At 40.3% G+C, this 20,802-nt stretch overlaps 1 protein-coding gene across 1 annotated transcript in view; it reads left to right on the top strand.

Moving 5' to 3' along the window:
• Nucleotides 1-20,802, top strand: part of supt6h (SPT6 homolog, histone chaperone and transcription elongation factor) — an 81,725-nt gene that overhangs the window by 20,655 nt on the left and 40,268 nt on the right. Inside the window, exons 5-13 of the mRNA XM_041197132.1 lie at nucleotides 4,287-4,479; nucleotides 6,223-6,307; nucleotides 6,795-7,071; nucleotides 10,040-10,141; nucleotides 12,027-12,143; nucleotides 14,970-15,059; nucleotides 17,192-17,334; nucleotides 18,230-18,384; nucleotides 19,825-19,926. Coding sequence (XP_041053066.1) covers nucleotides 4,287-4,479; nucleotides 6,223-6,307; nucleotides 6,795-7,071; nucleotides 10,040-10,141; nucleotides 12,027-12,143; nucleotides 14,970-15,059; nucleotides 17,192-17,334; nucleotides 18,230-18,384; nucleotides 19,825-19,926 — 1,264 coding nt within the window. The remainder of the gene's footprint in view (nucleotides 1-4,286; nucleotides 4,480-6,222; nucleotides 6,308-6,794; nucleotides 7,072-10,039; nucleotides 10,142-12,026; nucleotides 12,144-14,969; nucleotides 15,060-17,191; nucleotides 17,335-18,229; nucleotides 18,385-19,824; nucleotides 19,927-20,802) is intronic.

Raw genomic sequence — 20,802 nt, 5'->3', positions numbered from 1 at the left:
GTGGTTCCTGCAGTCTAACCTATCTGTAACTCAGACCCACAACATTGTGATGAATCTTAATTTTCCATCTGAGATTACCTAGTAAGTCATCCAATTGTATAAAGCTGCTATGAAAAGCTACAGAATAAGAATACAACTGGAGAGATCATCCAACATCAACCTAGACAGCAGATTTGGGTACAAAACACACCCAGTCAACCCTGCAAAGCCCTTCTTATCCTCCTTATTAACATCTTGAGACTTGTCCCAAAACTGAAAGAGCTACCCCACAGACTAGTCAAGAAACAGTCTGACCAAATCATTGTCCCAGGCATCACTATTACTATCCCACTATTACTGTCCCATTGGCCGGTCAGACCCACCAGAGGTGGTGGCACAATAGTATACTGTCGAGGGGGAATAACCCTGGGATCTCTTGATATTAAATCCTGACCCCATGAAGTCTCATGACATTAGTTCAAACACGGCCAAGGAAGCATTTTGCTGCTTATAACCTTCCGCCCTTTCTCAGCTAATGAATCAGTACTCCTCCATGTTGAAAATTACCTGCAAGAAACACGGAGGAGAGCAAAAGAACAGAATCCAGTCTTGGTGATAGCACTGATACTGACCAAGCTGGCCAAGTCAGGAAAGACATAACCACCAGACTGACATGTAGCATCGAGGAGCACCAGTAAAGTTGAAGTCAGTGGTAATCAGGGGAAAATTCTTCACCGGCTGGAGCTGTAACCAGCACAAATGAAGATGGCTGTGGTTGTTGGAGGCCAATCATCTTGGCTATAGAACATCACTGCAGGAGTCCTTGGGGCAGTGCTCTACATCCAATCATCTTCAAATGTTCAGCAATGGCCATCCCTCCAATATAAAATCTGATGTGCGTTGATGATTTCAGTGTATTCAGTTCAGATCACAACTCTTCAGAAAAAGCTGTCTGAGCCACACTACGGAAACACCTGAACAACATACGGGCTTGGGCTGTTAAGTGGCATTAACATTCACTCCATACAAGTGCCAGGAAATGACCACCTCAAACAAGACAAAATTGAAACATCTCCCATTAACATTCAACAACATTACCATCACTGATTCCCCCACCATCACTATCCTGTGGGGAGTCACCATTGACCAGAACGTTAACTGGACCAGCCATGTAAACACAGGCTTAAGTAAAGTTCGGAGGTTGGGCATTCTGCGGCAAGTGACTCACCTGATCCTACAAAGCCTTTCCAGCATCTACAAGGACAAAGTAGGAAGTAAAATGTAATGCTGTCTATTTTATGGATGAGTGCAACTCCAGCAGCACACATGCTCATCACCGAAGCAGCCTGCTTGATTGGCACCCTATCGACCTCCTTAATCATTCACTCCCTCCACCACTTGTGCACTGTGTGTACAGTATACATCATTTACAAGATGCACTGCACAGCAACTCGCCAAAGGTTCCTCCAAAACCTTCAACTTCTGTCACCTGGAAGAGCCAGGGCAGCAGGTGCAAAGGAACAGCACTACCAGCAAGTTCTCTTCCAAGTTGCAAACCATCCTGACGTGGAAATATATTGAACTTCCTTAATCTCTGGGTCAAAATCCTGGAACTACCTACCGAACAGTACTTTCACCATAACACAGTTCAAGAAAAACTAGTGAAAGAGTAAGGAGAGGCATATAGACTAAAGAACATTTTAAAGGGGGTGAAGGAACAGAGGCACTTAGAGGTGTATGTACACAAATCTTTGTAGATGACAGGACAATGTGAGAAGAGTGTTTAAAAATACATATGGGATCCCTGAACTTCATTAAAAGAAGAATAGAGTACAAAAGCAAGGAAGTTCTGCTAAACCTTTATGAAATGGTGATTAGACCTCAGCTGGAGTATTGTGTTCAATCCTGGGCACCCGAGTTTAGGAAGGATGTCAAGGCCTTAGAGTGTGCAGAAGAGTTTTATTAGAATGGCACTTCAGGGAGGAAATACTGGAGGGACTTCACTTATGTGCAGAAACTGGTGTTGCTTATCTTCGAGCAGAGAAGGCTGAGGGGAGATTTGATAAATCCAAATGGATTGTTTTAATAGAGTAAATGAGAAAATTTCCAGTTGCGGAAGGGTTAGTAACTGGACAACACAAATTTAAGGTGATTGGCAAAAGCATCAGAAGTGACATGAGGAATCTTTTTTTACCCAGTCCTTTGCTGTGTTCTGATGTGCACTGCCTGAAAGGGTGATAGCAACAGATTTCATAGTAACTTTCAAAAGGGAATTGAATAAATACTTCAGGGAAAATTTGCAGCGCTGTCGGGAAAGAACAGGAGTGGTACTAATTAATCATTCTTTGAAAGAGCTGGCACAGGCAGAGTGAACCAGATGGCAGCTTCCTATGCTGCATATTTAACCTTTTTAAAAACCATAATATCCACTCCAGCTAGGAGACAGTCCAGCTTTCTTTTGATGGCTTGCCAAGAGTTAGCACTCGGGTGACCGTGGTAACTTGTTTCAAAGGTTTACCCTTTGAAAGGAAAAAGAGAACCACCTAAGAGCTGAGCTCTGTACCCTTTATTGAGATTGAGTCAGTTAGGATTATATTCACTAGAGTCCAAAGGAATGAGGGAAAATCTCAAAGAAACCTATAAAATTCTTAACAGGACTAGACAGGGTAGATGCAGGAAGGATGTTCCCAATGGTGGGGAGTTCAGAACGAAGGGTCACAGTCTGAGGATATGGGGTAGACCATTTAGGACTGAGATGAGGAGAAATTTCTTCACCCAGAGAGTGGTGAGCCTGTGGAATTCACTACCACAGAAAGTAGCTGAGGCCAAATCATTGTATGTTTTCAAGAAGGAGTTAGATATAGCTCTTGGGGAAAGGGATCAAAAGATATGGAGAGAAAGCAGGAGCAGGCTATTGAGTTGGTTGATCAGCCATGATCATAATGAATGGCGGAGCAGGCTCGAAGGGCCGAATGGCCTACTCCTGCTCCTAGTTTCTATGTTTATGTAGCTTGTACCAGAATGATCCCTGGTCTTTCCCAAGCTTATCAAAATAATTTATCAATAGGAAAACAATCTAGTCCCATAGCAATTTTTGTGTGTCTTGAACCTCCCTGAGGTCTCAGCACATTGAAGTGAATAGATCCCACATTTTAACCCTGCGTGAGTGAGTAAAGTTTTTAATCTGGGGATCATGCTTTTGACTCCTGAACCTTTTCCATTGCCTCTCTCTACATCACATACCGTATGCATGAACCAAAGACAACAATACCCTGAAATGTGCTTGAACCAAAATAAAAGGCATTGCACCAAATCAATCCCTCTGCTAGGAGTATAGGAAGATGTTTGTAATTAAAAATTAGAGTAGAAGAAGAGCCTATGCCAAAACTAAGATATGTTTTCACCATTTCATTTTAAAATGGGAGCTAATGGGCACCATTATCGGATAGTATGGAATGCTTTGACCTGCAGACTTCATTTTGTTCCACTACACATGGCTGATTTAACAGGTTTACATCATCAGAGCATCTGATTCTGAAGCTAGTGCAATATTTAAGAAAGAAACTTATTTTAACATGTTGATGGCAAACTATTCTTCATATCTAAGATAATCATTGTAGCAGAGTTATGTATCTTCAGGTTGGTTATTTAATACAAAAAAAAGACTTTTCTTATAATTTACTATAGTAGTTCTTTTAAGTAGGATAGTGAATGTTGTAAAAATAAAAAAATAAAAACAAAAAACTGCGGATGCTGGAAATCCAAAACAAAAACAGAATTGCCTGGAAAAACTCAGCAGGTCTGGCAGCATCGGCGGAGAAGAAAAGAGTTGACGTTTCGAGTCCTCAATCATGAGGACTCGAAACGTCAACTCTTTTCTTCTCCGCCGATGCTGCCAGACCTGCTGAGTTTTTCCAGGTAATTCTGTTTTTGTTGTAGTGAATGTTGTGTGTTATTTTGGTTGTCTAAGGAAGAGTTTCAGAGGCATAAAGTGTGAGCGGTAACTATTTAATGTAGAACTTAACTATGTACAGATATACAAGACAGGCTTCTTCAGCCCAGCCATGAGCTCTCTCCATTCAGACTACTACTAGTTATGTGACTTTCTTTACATCATCATGTGGGCAGCCCTGTTTCCCCAGTTGCACATTAATCCTTTCAGTTTTGATCACCCTATACCATGGAGAATACATTCAAGCAACTTTTGTCTGACTGCTTATTTACAGCCTGCTCCTGTCCACCTAAAAGTATTGAATTGTCCTGTAGTTGTTCAATTTCAAAAGTTAATTAATAACTCATTTTCGTAGCAAAAATTCCGGCGTGTGAAAAAAGTATCTGATGATGAAGATGAGGAGGAAGAAGAAACTACCAAGAAAGGACATGAAAAAGAGGCTATTGCTGATGAACTTTTTCCAGAATATGAAGGGGAAGAAGGAGAGCAGGTTGAAGCACCAGTGGCAGCTCCTGAAGAGGAGGAGGAGGAGGAAGAGGAGGAGTCAGGTATGTTGAGCCTACCGCAATTATGACATAGTTGCAGACATTAAGAATGGAAACCTGTTGGCATTGGGAAAAGAACAGAAGATGCAGATTTCTTGTGTTAATTGTGGAGCTCTCAAAAAGTAAAATTACATTTTTATTTTCTGCATTCTCAAATCATGAATGGCTTGTACTTTGATACAGTGGCTAATTCATATTTTGGTTTATTCTATATGAGGGTAAACAAAACCCATAAAAGGCTTTGAATCAATACTGTGAAATTAATCCTATTTTTCCATGATTTGTCACTTAAATCTACATGGCTGCACAAAAATTGTGCTAACTCAAAAATTACTACCATCTACACTTTACTGTACCTCATATACTACAGAAATAGCCATTGAATTCATATGGAGTTTTGCATTAATTTAATGTCCATCTTTTGGTTCGGAAAACAAAATTGTTTGTTCAATTTTAGACACTTTAGTTCCAAAGGGGCAAAGGTGTCAACTGTGACTCAGTTGGTAGCTTTTACCTCTGAGTCTGCTGGTTGTATGTTCAAGTCCTATTCCAGAAACTCGAGCACGCAACCTAGGCCGAAATCCCTAGTGCAGTACTAAGTGCTATGCTGTTAGAGGTATCGGTATAGGACATTAATCTGAGGCCATGCCTGCCAGGGAGTGCGTTAATGTTTGACGGTTACTGAGGGGTTGCTGATTGCCAGCAATTGGCTCAGCTCCTGAGGGTCAGCTCTGTGTGAGTGTTGTATTATTTCCTGAGTCTGTCAGTGGGTGTTGGCTGGACCTCGATAAGATTTTGCATTTTTCATTTATTTCCATGCATTGGATTTTGCAGTCGTTTCTTTTGCTAAGTGACAGAAACAAACAGGAGGCTGTAATTTGTGTATTGGAGCCTCAGTCCACCTGTAGTGAGATGCAGTTGCATTCGGTGTGTGGTACGGAAGGGACTTAATAACTGCTGCGTACAGTGAATGTGTCCACAAGATAAGTACGCGAGGGAAAGGGGAATAGAACGCTTGAGAAAATCAAGCTTAGGGTTACCTCATCAGGGTCTTTAAAATAATGAAGGGGCTCGTTAGGGCAGAGATAGAAGAGATCTTTCCACTTACATGGGTCATAAATATATAATAGTCACCCATAGATCCAATAAAGAAGTTAGGAGAGACCTCTTGTCTCAGAGTGCTTAGAAAGTGGAACTTGCTACCAAAAAGTGGATGAAGTGAATAGCATTAGATGCATTTGAAGATAAACCGCATAGACACACACAATATGTTGAGAGGGTTAAATGAAGTAAGGCAAGAGGAAGCTCGTGGAGCATAAAGACTGACATTGACCAGTTGGTGTTAAATGGCCTTGTTGGGCTGTAATTTCCATGTACTGAACGTGTGTTTCCCAAAACAAATAGAAAAGAAAATGACTGAGCTTTCTGTATAGCAGTTTCCCCACTGCAACTCCTCCACCTACCACTTCGATATGTGCCAACAAAATTTGCTATTATAATTGTTTCTTAATTTCTAATTAAATGCTGTTGGCATGTAATCTGTCTGAATCACCTTTAAGCCCTGTTGCATGGCATTTTTGGTCTTTACATGGACGTGAAACATAGTTTTAGTGTTGCCAGTAGCAGAAAGCTGATCCACACCCTGAAGTATACTAAGACTGGTTATCCTGATTAACAAAACCTGTGATACAACAATTGAGGAATAGAAATTTTGATACTTTTAAACTGATTTTGCATTTAATACAGATATTGATGACTTCATTGTTGATGATGATGGACAGCCAATCAAAAAACCAAAATGGAAGAGAAAGTTCCCAGGGTACACAGATGCGTAAGTAATGTCCTGTACAGATAATGAGCTACAAACCACAAGGCATTCACTATTGTATTTTAAAGACAGCACCAAATAACTAACTCTAGGAAAATACTAAGTTTTTTTTTCTCTTGTTGGGCGTATTTAAACACTAACATTTACAAGAAAGTGATTGCTGTAATATAAACCCTTCCTATAGCTCTGCTGCACACAGCCTCTATAAAAAAATGTCATGGGAAACAACTGTGTATTTTTATTCAAAAACCACACAAAGCTTTATTGTACCTGGTGCCATTTCAAATTAAATCCCACATAATCTGTTCGTAATTAGTATACAGAAGAACATTAGCTGCTGTTGGCATGTAATCTCTCTACGAGTCATTTTTAAGCCTCATTGCGAGGCGTTTTGCACAGTTTTGGTCTCATGTTCCTGAATGAGTGTGATGGTATTGCTTTACCCAGTGGAATTCTATCTATATACAGCGTGTTTTAATTTTCATTGCAGTGCTCTTCAGGAAGCTCAGGAGATCTTCGGAGTAGATTTTGATTATGATGAGTTTGAAAAATACAATGAGTACGATGAGGAGCTGGAGGATGAATACGAGTTTGAAGATGAAGAATTGGGAGAAGGTGAAACAAGGGTTCGCCCAAAGAAAACCACCAAAAAGCGTGTCAGCCGCCGCAGTATCTTTGAGATCTATGAGCCCAGTGAGCTGGAGAGCAGTCACCTCACAGACCAGGACAATGAAATTAGAATTACAGATATGCCGGAAAGATTCCAGGTTAGTACAGCATTTTGAAGGAAAGAGACCATGTGATTTAACTTTATTTTGTTTAGGGCTTTTGGAAGAGATCCAGGAAAAGGAAGACATTTCAGGCTTCAAAAATCGGTTATTTTGGTCAATTCATTCTGAAACTGATAATCCATACAATATGATGAGTCTGTGCTCCTCATCATCAATAATATTGTGAGCACATGGGCTGACACTGCATCTGTCAATTGAATTTTATAACCTGTCCAGTTTGGATAGTACCTTGGATGAATTTCAGTTCAGATTCATTCAATTTGACTGGGGAGGAGGAAAGTGAGTTACAAATGCATTGCTCTGATAAACAAAAAGTAACAGGATTCAAGCATTTAAAACTGATTTTTTTTATTAAACTTTAGATCTTTACAAAATAGCATTTTAAATCACACTAATCCAGTATACATGTGTATCATGCAGTTTAAGCACTGAATACATTTACTTGACTTGCCAACATTGCAACAGAGTTGAATGCTGAAACTCTGCTTTGTGCTAAGGCTAAACCACGTGCAATACAAAATTTTAATCTTTCTAAGTTATTAACCATCCATTAGATTATGTATTCTTGCTTTGTGTTTTCTCGAATTAAATATCTATTTTTCTAATTCAATATTCTTAAAAATTCATAAATATTACTCAGTAGTTTGTAGATTTATCAATTGTGATTCTTGATTTTCCATTCTATGGGTAGCAATTAAAATTAACCTTTCGGGCTACATTTCAGGCAGCTTTTCTTTCTACCTGTGTTTCCATACAATGTTATTGTTCACTGATGATTGTTCAATGTGCAGCACCATTCGTGACTCTTTGGATACTGAAGCAACCTGTGTCTATATGCAGTAAGACCTAGATAACATTCAGGCTTGAGCTGATAAGTGACAAGTTACATTCGCCCCACACAAGTGCCAGGCAATGATCATCTCCAACAAGACAGAATCCAACTATCTTCCATTGACATGCAGTGGTATTACTGTCGCTGACTGCCCCACTATCAACATCCTGGAGGCTACCATTGACCAGAAACTAAACTTGACCAGCCATATAAATACTGTGGCTGCAAAAGCAGGTCAGAGGCTGGGAATTCTGTGGTGAGTAACTCATCTCCTGACTCCCCAAAGCTTGTCCACTACCTCTAAGGTACAATTCAGGAGTGTGATGGAATACTGTCCATTTGCCTGAATGAGTGCAGCTCCAACAACACTCAAGAAGCTTGACACTATCCAGGACAAAGCAGCCCACTTGACCGGCTTCCCATCCACCACCATCAGCATTCACTCCTTACACCACCCATGCACAGTGGTAGCAGTGTGTGCAATCTATATAATGCACTGCAGCAACTCAACAAGGCTCCTTCAGCAGCACCTTCCAAACCCATGACCTTTACCACCAAGAAGGACAAGGACAGCAGATGCATAGGAACATTAACACCTGCAAGTTTCCCTCCAAGCCACACACCATCCTGACTTGGAATTCCATTGCCATTCCTTCAGATTCTTCGAGTCAAAATCCTGGAACTTAATAGCACTTTGGGTGTACCTACACCACAAAGATTGCAGCGATTCAAGAAGATAGCACACCACCAGCTTCTTGAGTGCAATTAGGGAATGGCAGTAAATGCTGGCATAGCCAGTGATATCCACATTTTGTGAAAGAATTTTTAAAATTGAGAAAGTGAATGCCAGCAATTTTGAACATGGAGTTCAGAAGTTGGTTTCAAGTTCTGAACTCTTTAGGTTATGAGTCTGATACAAATGCTGTGCCCCCAGAACTTGACTGTCTTAATTCATAATTAATTCTGTTTAATTCAGTACTTGCCAATTGTCCCATACAGTTCCTACAGCAGTCTTAACTTAGCCAAGCTTATTATGTTTCCCTCATTAATATCTGGGAGTAGGTGCTCAGGTTGGGAAGGCTATCTCAAGAGAGAAATTAAACACAGCCCGACACATTCATACTCAGTATTATATACCTTATCACTGCACATCCCAGGTTCTTGGTCATGTTCATTCCCATCACTAGGATAGATTCACCAAAGGTTGTGGACACAGTGGAATACTTTTACGTAGAAGTGATCTGGGAGAAGTCGCTGACCTTGGCTTGTAGCTTCAGGCCAAGCAAGGTCAAAGATCACTGTTTAAGGCCCTGCTCAACTGATTAATCAGAGTTTCCCCCATGTTGAACATAATGTAACAGACTGCTCTAGAGGAGGCAAGAGCACAGAAAGTAATGAGCTGGGATCTTCTGTGCCTACTGCCAAGAATGGCTCAGTAGTGGCTCAACTGGCTGAATCCAAAAGGTTATGTCTGTCAAATTGGGCTTGCACCATTGAAGTGAAAGACAACACAAGGAAGTAATCTGCCTAATCTTGTTCTCATCAACCTGCCTGTTGCAGGCACAAAGGTCCATGTTATCATTGGCAGAAGTGATTGCACAGTTCTTGTGAAGACAGGGAGTCACTTCTACCAATACATGATCTTCCATCGTGTAGTATAGCAGCACCACTGTTAAATGGGACAAAATAAGGACTGATCTAGCAGCTTAACTCTTCAAAGTTATTTCAACAGCTGTTCCCACCTACCCATCAACCTGTACCACCATGAAGAACTAGAGCAGCAATGGGAGACTTCCAGGTTTTCCTCCAGGTCATGTCATTCTGCCTTAGTACCCTTCCTTCATTGTTTCTGTTCCCTGCCTAGCATCATCACCACAAGGAGTGCAATGGTCCTAAGATAAGCCTCATTACCACCTTCTAAGCAACCAGGGATGGGTAATAATTGTAGCCTTTCCAGAATATCTCATGCTTGAGAACAAATTTAAGTCCCTGAGGTTTATTTCATGGTAATTTTGATGCATTTGAAACTAATATTTAACCGAATGTCTGTCATGTGTTAATGCAATCAAGCACAGTAATGGTCAGATCAGCTTGATTAAATTCTTTCAATAGCTTCGTGGCATTCCAGTCAAACCTGCTGAAGATGATGAGCTAGAGGAAGAGGCTGAGTGGATTTACAGAAACGGTTTCTCAACGCCTACTATTTCTTTACAGGTTAGAGTTCACGTCCCTTTTAAAGATATTTCCTTGTACATTTTAAAAAAAAATAATGTAATGGTATGATTAACAAGTGGTAGTTAATATGCAATGTGAGAATTTATGACTCTATTAGGTACTTACATGCCATTGCTGAGAGTTTTGCTTGGATCACATAGGCTTTGACTGCTTGTATGACTGTCTTCCTCAGCTCAAAATACAATGACGTTAAATACATGTCTAATACTAGCATTTCAATGGAACAAACTAAAGGAGCAGTAAGGAGGAAATGGCAGTAGAGATCCTTTTCTTTAGATCTCTGTCAGTATATCACCACAATACCCAGAGGAATTCCAAAATAGGAAGGACTCACCCTGGATCTGCAATAGAGCGCTTATGCTTCACTTCCATAAGTCAGCCTTCAACGTGCCTAAATGAAATGATGTCCCAATGAATGGACTATGGCACTTGTGTCAAAATCTTCTATAGATCAGGGCCTCTGTAAAGTTCCAGAAGTTCTTCGAGGATGCTTGAAGGCAACCAACAATTAGGATACTTTGCTTCCACCACAATCTTTGGGCCTTGTGGTCTTTTTGGTCGCTACGATTCAACAGTAGTTTGAAGCCCACAGTGCCAGCAACCTGTATTTATGCTTGTTTCCAACCCTTACCCCCACCCACATCCCCAACCCAAAGTAAAGCGCACCTGCGGATAGAGTGTCGCCATGGGAGAACTTGTACCAGTGGCCACCTGGATCATGTCGAAAGTTTGGGCAGCTTCCTACTCCGACACGAGCAATGTACTTTCAAAGTGCCATGCCAGTCTAGTACCTGGCAGGTGACAGAAGAGAAAAATGAAGCATAAAAACGTTCACATTCTTAATATTCAACATCCCCCTGATGGTAAATCAGGCTGGAGATGTATAATTCATTCCCCTACCCCCATTTTCTCTGCCTGCCATCCCCATCTACCTCCCAACCTGCAGCCCAGAAGGCATCGATACACAAATCTTTGAAGGCAGCTGGGCACATTGATATGTCTGAAGAAACATATGGATCCTTGGCTTTATAAATAAAGAGTACAAAAGCAAGGAAAATAGGCAAAATATTTATAATTCTTTGTTTAGGTCTCGGCTGGAATGTGTGTTCAATTCTGCGCACCACACTTTTATGAAAGATGTTAGGGCCTTGAAGAGCATGCAGAGGGGATTTATTAGAATGGGTACCAGGAATGAGAGAGGACAAGACTAGAGAAGCTGTTTTCACTGGTAGATCAGTCAATTACTAGAGGATTCCGATTTATGATATTTGGCAAAAAAAAGAGATGAGAAATTTCTTTACACTGTGAGTTGGAATGCAGTGCCTGAAAGAATAATAGTGGCAGCAGATTAATAACTTTCAAAAGGGAAATGGATGAACGCTTTAGAAGGAGAAATGTACATGGCTGTTTGGATCAGAACAGTGGAGTGAGATTATTGAATAGCTCTTTCAAAGAGCCACCACAGGCACAATGATTTGCTGATCTTGCTGAGCTAAGTCCTGTGGGTTCTAAATGCTTTTTGGTATCTCTTCTCTACCACCACACCCCACAAACACCCTCCCAACAGAGCTAGAGCAACTCAATTAGATCAATTTGCTGTCCTGTATAATTCAGCCACTCACTGCCATGGAGTTAACTGTTATGATAAATATGATTCAGAAGTGATTCGTTGACATAATAGTTAAAGAAGAATGAATCTCTATTGTAGTTTACATGTTTCTAGGATCAATTTTTTAAACAAATTCTAGAAAACATTGATTTTGCAACAATATTCAATTCATTTCACTTTGCTGAGAGGTTTGTTAAATGAACATCATTTGTTTTTGGGAGATCTTGTTGCCAAAACATCTGTTTACTATCATAGGAGAGCTCAGAGTACCTGGAACGTGGTCAGGGTGTCAGCAACTTTAGCCGAAAAGGCCCCGCTACTATCCAGAAGATAAAAGAAGCACTCAATTTTATGAGGAACCAGCACTTTGAGGTACTTCTATTTGCTGCTGCTTGTAATGGCATTGTTTAAGTTAAATACATTAAGTGTTTCATGGCTACATTTTACAAACACAAAATGAACTATTGAACAATAAAATTGCTAAGTGTCAAGAATGTATTGGGAGCTTGGAAGCAAAGTTTGCAAATTTGAGCTCCTAACCAACACTTTACCCCTTTGAAGAACACATCAGGAGCTTGGGCATAGTACCATAGGCCCCTCTGAATCAGGGAGTGGGAACTTCTAACTTCCACGCTTAGTGTGAATTTCAAGCGAGCAAAATCCCACCTTGAGAATACAGATTTTCAAAACTATACCTGTGGTGACCAACTTCATGTCTTCTAGCTTAGTCATACTGCTGTTACAGTAACAGGAACCTTTATGACATCATGTGAACATTGAGCTAATGTCACTATAGAAGAGCTACAGAGCAATGGACATCTGTGCTTTGATATCGGCCTGGGAGGTCCATTTTCGCATGGTCATCTGTCTAGACTTTGGCCCTTTTTCATCATATCATTTCTACAGCTACTGATCTGTTCTGTCACACTCTTCCATCTTGATGCACTTGTCCCCATTAAAACCATTATTCCCTCACTCACTCTGGACGCTTTCCCTGGTATCACCCTCATCTCCACTGCCTTAGACGCAGACATGAACAATTGCTTTAACCATTCAACACTGGATCTGGTGATGGCCACGTAGCATTATCAACACCTGCTTTGCTTTGTCAAAACTGCTCAGCTTGGAGTGCAAAGATTAACTTCCAGCTTCTCTCCTCAACTACAAGTTGTCTTCTGAAACCTTCCCTTACCCTCTTCATCCTCATGTATGATAACAAGTGTAAGGAGCTCATGGATTTTTAACAGCAAGATTGAGACCACCTGTCCAGCTGTCTTTGTCAAGCTCCCTTCCCCTGGTCCACCAGACCAAACTTCGAAGGTTGCCCACCCCTATCTTGCATCTTTCTTTAGATTTTCTCCTATCTCCCCTCATGATCTCTCCAAGTTCTTCTTGCTCTTGAAACTCACCTGTTGCTACCATAACCCTGTTGCCATCAAATTGCAGACCACCTATCTTCCCTTTCTGACACCCTCTCTTCAGGCACGCTGTCCCTCCCTTTCAAATCCATTGTCATCACCCTCTCAAGGAACCCACCCATAACCCTTCTTTGCTTGCAACTATTGCCCCAGCTCCTTCCTACCTTTCAGGTCTTTAAATATATGACCACCCTTTCTGCAGTTAGCCCCTCAGTCGAATTTCTGCTCCCCCCCACCCCCCCCCCAACGCCCGCCTTCCAAAAGTGCTAAAATGGCCCTTCTCAAAGTCACAAATGTAATCGTGGTAAACCATCTCTTCTCGACCTGTCTGTAGCCTTGCACACAATTAACTATATCATACTCCAGATCCTTTCCTCCAACATCTAACTGGGTGGGATTGCTCTTATCAGGTTCTTACCTATCCTGTGCTAGCTAAAGAATCGTCTGCAAGAGCTTCTCCTCCCAGGCCTGCACATTTACCTCTGCTGTCCACTAGGGGTCTACCCTTGGTCCCTTCCTATTTCTCATCAATATGCTGCTCCTTGATAACCTCATCCAAACACGGAATGTCAGATTCCATATGTACGCTGAGAACACTCAGCTCTATCTCACCACCACCTCTCCTGACCCCTCAACTGTCTCTGAAGTGCCACAACACTTGTCTGGTGTCCAGTATCCAATGAGCAGAAATTTCCTCCAATAAATGGGAAGGCAGAAGTCATTGTCATTTGTCCATGCCACAACTCCTTCCCTGCCTACCAATTCTGCCCATCTCACTGACAACTGGCTGAAGCTGAACCAGTCTGTTCAAAACCTTGTTACTGGATGTGACCCTGAATTGAGTTTCTGCTCTAATATCTGCAGCATTACCAAGATCTCCTCCTATCTCCCAATGTACGTTGCCTAAATATGCCTCTGACTCAGCTCAACCACTGCTGAAATCCTCATCCATGCTTTGTTACCTCTAGACTTTACTATTCCAATGCTGTCCTGGTCAGCTTCCCACCTATACAAACTTTTGCTTATCCAAAATTCTGCCACCCATATCTTACTTGCACCAATTCCCATTTACATCTGTACTTACCTACATTGGCTCCCAGTCTGGCAATGCCTCGATTTTAAAGTTCTCATCATCTTTCAAATTCCTCCATGACCTACCCTCTCCTTATCTCCGTAACCTCCTCCAGCCTGATGAGCCTTTGAGAGCTTTGTGCTCCCCTAATTCTGGCATCTTGTGTGTACCTGATTTTAATCTCACTATCGTTGGCAGCCATGCGTTCAGCTGACTAGGCCCTCTGCTCAGGAATTCCCCCACTAAACTTCTCCCCCTCTATTCCTTAAACCTACCTCTTTGACTAAGTGTTTGGTCACCTGTCCTGATATCTCTTTATGTGACTATATGTCCAATTTTGTTCAATAACACTTGTGTGAAGTACCTTGGGATGTTTTGCTGTCTTAAAGGACCTAATTAAATGCAAGTTGTTGTTGAGCATTATTCATTTGATGTTTTTAAGCAAAAGATTGTTAGAACTAAAATAGAAAAACGCAGGTGTGAATTCAATTAGTGAGTATCACCTCATTAAAGATGGTTGCTGAATTCTAGGTTGGATTAGGGTCAAACATATACCGTACTGCATATTTGGGATGGTAGGCTAAAAGCACTGATGTGACCCTAGTTAACAGCTGTTCAAGCTGTTTCTTAAAATAGCTTATGAAAGAAGCTGTTCTTAATGTGGACATTTTCTTTATATATGTTATTAACATATGTTTCCTTTATTAGGTGCCTTTCATTGCATTCTACAGAAAGGAGTATGTGGAGCCAGAACTGAACATCAACGACCTGTGGAAGGTCTGGCAATGGGATGAGAAGGTAGGGGGAGTCAAAGTTTGAAACAACTGCGTTCCTTTTACAAAAAAATTACATTTTAGGAAATAATTTTCATTGAAAGGAAAATATATTCTAATTGGTGGTTATGTAGTGGCTAAGAAAGGTTATATCTATACACGTTTCATTAATCCAAACCATTAATCAGGTACACAAGGAGAAAACATTTCTCAGGAACTCCCACCACCGTGATCGGTTTGCTGTAGTGGTTTGAATGAATATCATTCAGTTTGAAGAACAGTCCTGTTCTTGATATTGTCATTTGGGGTTTTTGTTCCCTGGCCAACAGTTTTACTTGACCAAAGCAAATCTGGGAGGCTACTAAGTGTATGTATATCAACTATTAAGACATTTAGAATTGTGTGAAAATTCTGTACCACCATCTTCTCATTTAACTGGTGTACAAGTTCTCTAACTCAAACGAGTGACTTTTTTGTGAAAATAATGAAGGAATATGTACTACCTACAATGAGGGCTGTAACATAGGCAATGGATTGGTACGCATAACGCATATGAGTTAAAATATGGAAAAGGACCATTCAAGTGGATAATCCTAAAACCATTTATTCACTCTCTCTTCCTGTAAATCTTTTTCCAATTTAATCTTGAATGTTGACAAAGTTTGTGCCTCAGCCATCAATCCTGGAAGCAAATTCTGCAGTTTGAGATTTAACTGTCTAAAGACATTTCTCTTGCTTTCTGTTCTACATCTCTCAGATTTAGTTTTGTACCTATGGCCTCTCCTCTCGATCTCTCAACTACTGAAAACAGTCTGTTTCTATCTGCCCAATCCCAACCTTCCATAATTTTAAACATCTCTATCATACTCCCCAGAATCTGTTCTAACTATAAAACGTCCAATTTTTCAAGTCTTTCCTTGTATTTGTACTTTCTCATATTAGGCATAACAAGCAAAACTACAAAGGTAGTAATATCTGGATTATGACCTGAGTCATGAGCAAGTCGGTAGAGGGTAAATAAGATCAGAGATTTGAATGTGTGGCTTGAAGATTGGTGTGGGAGAAATAGGTTTCAATTCATGGGGCACTGGCGTCTGTACTGGGGAACGAGGGAGCTGTACTTTTGGGACAGTCTTCACCTGAGTCCTCACAAGTCACATAACTAGCGTTGCAGAGAGAGGTCTTTAAACTAAATAGTGGGGACTGGGGTAGGGTTCACAAGGGAAGATTTGGAAAGTTAACGAGAACAAAAGGCAGTAGTGTAGGATAGTGATACGATAGTGGTAACCACAGTGTAGCAGTGCATACAAACATATGAGTGCATCAGCAAATATGGTCAGAGTAGAATGGGGAGGGTTCAGGTGAAGGAAAATTTAGAAGTCCAAAGTTAAAAGTTGAAGAAATAGAAAAATATATAGATGTAGGTAAAGACAAGCTGAATGGGACAAGAAGGGACAGAGAGTTTAACGGTGACAATTCATCAGAGAGTAAGGCCCAGGCAGGGAATAGTAGTAAAATAAAATTGAAGTCACTTTACCTGAATGTGCAAAGCATCAGCATTAAGATAGCTAAACTAGTGGCAGAGACATTATAACCTAGAAATCTGCCTTGTATCCCTTGAAAACCTCAATATCCTTTGAAGTGCGGAAGCCATTAGAGTGCGTGTTTTTCTAAAAATTGGTTTTGGTTAGGATGATTTATGCCTTGTTTTAGAAAATATTTTAGAATGGCTTTTACACACAACAGAGGGCACTACTGGTATTTTGTAGGAGTAGAAACTGGAGAATAAAGTTACATCATCGAATAAGCAGATTTTAAAGAAAGGAAAATTAAGGGTATTAGCCTGTTGAATACCATGCCTCACATTCTGTTCACAGTTGCACTGCAAGAACTTGGGTCATATTGTAATTTGAAGTACCATTACTTTGACATTGTGCAGGTTTCATGTTGAGAAAGAGCCAACATGTAGTTGAGTTGGAAAATGCAGTGTGCATTCTAATTTAGATAAGCTGGCCATCTGGTTGTTTTTTTCTCCCTCACTCCGCCACCCGTGCACACATAAGCCCGCACAAATATTGGGTCCGGTGGAACCTTTTTTTTGTTACTGACAAATATTCCTGCAGCCCTTGAGTCACATTTTGCAATGGTCTATTGCAGTGGACACAGCTGAGGACTCGAAAAGAAAACCTTACCCGACTGTTCCAAAAGATGCAGGCATACCAATATGAACAAATCTCTGCTGATCCAGATAAACCATTGGCAGATGGAGTTAGAGCACTTGATACAGCAGACATTGAAAGGTAATTTTCTGATGTTATCAAATGGAAAATTAGATTTTAAATCTCTTTTTCTGCAAAGTTAATTATAATTTAAAGAACCTTTATCTGCTTCATTTAACCGTTAAACGTTGGATTGTTAAATAAAATGGTTGTGGCATTTGCTAAACAGCTTGTGTTTTAAAATTGGTAGAATTGAGTGACTGGAGACTCGTTCTGTGAAATTTACTCTGGTATCAGAGAATGATTAGGTACAAGTTGTAACCCACGGTCTCTCACGCAGTGAGTTATACAGAACACACTTTCCCACAGAAGTATGTGGATGTTTGGTCATTTGCAGTATTCCAGCTTTCTACTCCCTATTATTGAGGTGCTTCTTGATTTCACTCCTGAATGGCCTGGTTCTAATTTTAAAATTATATCACCTTGCTCTAAATTTCCTCCAGCAGAAGATATAATCTTTTCTCCATTGCCATATCAAATCCTTTTATCATTTTTTAAAACCTCTTACCTTCTTTATTCAAGGAAAGCCGAGTTTATACAACTTGTACTCATAATTTAAGACCTTTTAAGACCTGTCATTCTATTGAAACGGCACTGTACCCCCTCCCAAAGCCAACATATCTTCTTTGAGAATCTGTTCTACTCTTGGATACTAATGACACCATAATACCATGGAAGTCTAAAGAACTGAGCACTGTACCCCAGGTGAGATCTAACTGAAGCTTCATTTCCTTCATATTCCACCCCAGGTAAAGGCCAAAGCTCTTTTAGCTTTTTGAATTTTTTTCACTTGGGATATTTATTTTCATTCTATGCAGAAAATTTGTAAACAATTTTACTTTTTTCTGCACTTGTTGATGTAAAACCTTCTTTAGTGCTTCTTTGTCTTAGAAATTTCTCCTTTTCATTTGTGTAGACTGAAGGATGTACAGTCGACTGATGAGTTGCGAGACGTGTATAATCACTTCCTGCTGTATTATGGTCGTGATATTCCAAAAATGCAGAATGCATCAAAGCCAAGGAAAAAGAAGTACAAAAAGAACCAGCAGGGTGGAGAGGATGAAGAGGAAGGTTAGTATGTCACCATTTTGACAGAAAATTTTTCCATTCCTATCTTTTCCTGTTTTAGAAGATTAAATAATTTTCTTGACACCTTGGCACATAGAACAGCATTTAATAAGGAATGTTGCTATAGGTAAGGTTTTCAAGGGCCTCGGGGCTTGCGGGAAATAGTATTTTTAAAGAACTCTCAAAGTTTCAGTGTTAAAGATTTTAATACTTATTTTTACTTAACCTGTTGGGATTAAGGTTAGAACTGGAACTCTTGGAGAGATATAACTGATTTGCACCAACATTGTCGTCCTTTGTATACTAATACATCTTGGATACTACTGACATCGTAATACAATGGAAATCTAAAGTGCAATATTAGGTGCAAATAGGGCAAATTTATATAAGATCACTTCCCCTCCCCTAGTCGGAAGAGCTCAGGTATTTCTAAGATGGAAGTGTGTTCTAGATATAACGCGTGTAAGTACTGGCCTGGATATTCCGGCCCCGTTGTGGATGGGACCCACTGCAGGCAAGGCAGCGTCCCAGCCTGAAGCCCATTGACTTGCGGTGGGACTGGAAGATCCCAGTGGCGGGCAGTTGCAGAAAATCCCGCCCGTTACCTTTCACTTTCCGTGAATGTTCTCCTGGGCAATCTCCTATTTGAAAATTTTTGTAATAGCACCTGGGATTTTATTACATTGTGAGAACCTTATAAGGACACGAGTAATATGTGATCAGTGGCAGCTTTCTGCCTCGAAAGATGATAGTTTATGCCATGGTGGTGCACTGTTCAGCGTCACCTGGTGTAACTCAGGAGCCCCACTCTGGCATGGCAGTCTGTGTGGTATTTGCTGTAGAGGAAAACAGTGGGCTGAGAAAGTGCAAGACTCTCTAGCCTCAGTTTTCTCTGGGCCAGCTAAGCTTTTTGCTCCTCCCCTCTTTTCTGCTCAGCTTGTTTATCAGTCCTATCTCCTGTTGTACGAGTCTGAATGAATGCTTAGTTTCAGGGTTCCATATTACTAGCCTGTTTATTCCTTGCTAATATATATATAAACCTGCTACTGTATATCATTCTAACTGTAAAGATGCTGTTAATTTATATAACAGTTGATGACTTGCAAACCAACATAAACAGGAGCTGTTTGGGAGGACAAATTTTTAAATGTCCAGTTTTTGCCTTTGTGAGAAAAAGTTCCATGCAGTGACAAACATGTAGGTTTTGATGATAAACAGTAGAAAAAATAGAAACCTGACACGAATTTTCTGAAATGTTCCCAACTACCTGAAAGTCAGATGGTAAAGAATAGAAAGCATGGTTTGATTTTGGGAAAATACTAAGCATCAGTGATAACATTCTACCGTAATCTTATTCTGTTTACAGTAACTTTAGTATTGATGTTAGTGACCATTTTGTCCACTTAATTGGACTACTTATTGCTATTTATCATACTTTTTTAGGAGAGCGGGATGAAGAGATTGAAGATGATGAACGTCATGGGCCAGAACTTAAGCAGGCTTCTCGCAGAGACATGTATACTATCTGCCAGACTGCTGGTCTAGGTAAAGAGTTAGAGCTTATGTGCCTCAGATCCATAACAGTAACCTGGATTTTTACCTGGGATCATTTTTAATAACGAGCCAAAATGTGTTTTTCTTTTTAAACTAACCAATATTAAAGGGAATTAGAGGGCAACATTTTGTTACTAAATAAGAATTTCCTCTGACAGTTTCTAGGTGCAGTCTGTGCACAATAAGTTGTTGCCTCAACCTTCCAACATGATTAATCTGGTTGTAACCAAACCCCTAAATGAATTCAGATTATCAGTCACCTGAGGTCAATTTTTTCAGTCGTGGGGGAGAGACTGACAGTGAAGTAAAAATGAAATATGCCTTTTAATACAGCTATGCCGTGCTGGTCCTGTTTTAGCATTGTCAGCATTATTGTAACTTTTGCTTGATACTTATTATTTATTCATCCCTTATGCAAGCAAAATATGTACGATCCATGATCATAATACTAGATTTGGATAAAATCGATCCTGTATCATTTAAATTTTAAGTACTACTTAGAAATGTGGGGCTAAATTTGGTTGCAAATTGAGTTTCATAATTCAGTCAACCAGCAGTCCACTAGAAGTTAAGTTGCAGCGTGCAGAGCTTTACGTTGGCCCATGAATTTGCCTTAACCCCATAATACAAATGCCAGAAGCATTTTTTGTTTGCCATCTTACCAATGGATTCAGTGTATAGTTACACAATAGATCACTGAAGGTGTACATTAGGAAAACAGCTGGGACCTGGCATAATTGGTGGCGTCAGTGAAAAATGTGGGGAAAGCTGAATATTGATCGACATTTAAAGCAAACGCATGCTTATTAGATTCTGGCCCTTCAGGCAATTACTGCGCACACTGAAGTCGGTGGGATAAAATTTAAA

Source organism: Carcharodon carcharias, chromosome 10, assembly GCF_017639515.1.
Source record: "Carcharodon carcharias isolate sCarCar2 chromosome 10, sCarCar2.pri, whole genome shotgun sequence".
Lineage (NCBI taxonomy): Eukaryota > Metazoa > Chordata > Chondrichthyes > Lamniformes > Lamnidae > Carcharodon > Carcharodon carcharias.
The sequence above is the reverse complement of the archived record's forward strand: the minus strand, read 5'-3'. Positions and strand labels throughout refer to the sequence as shown.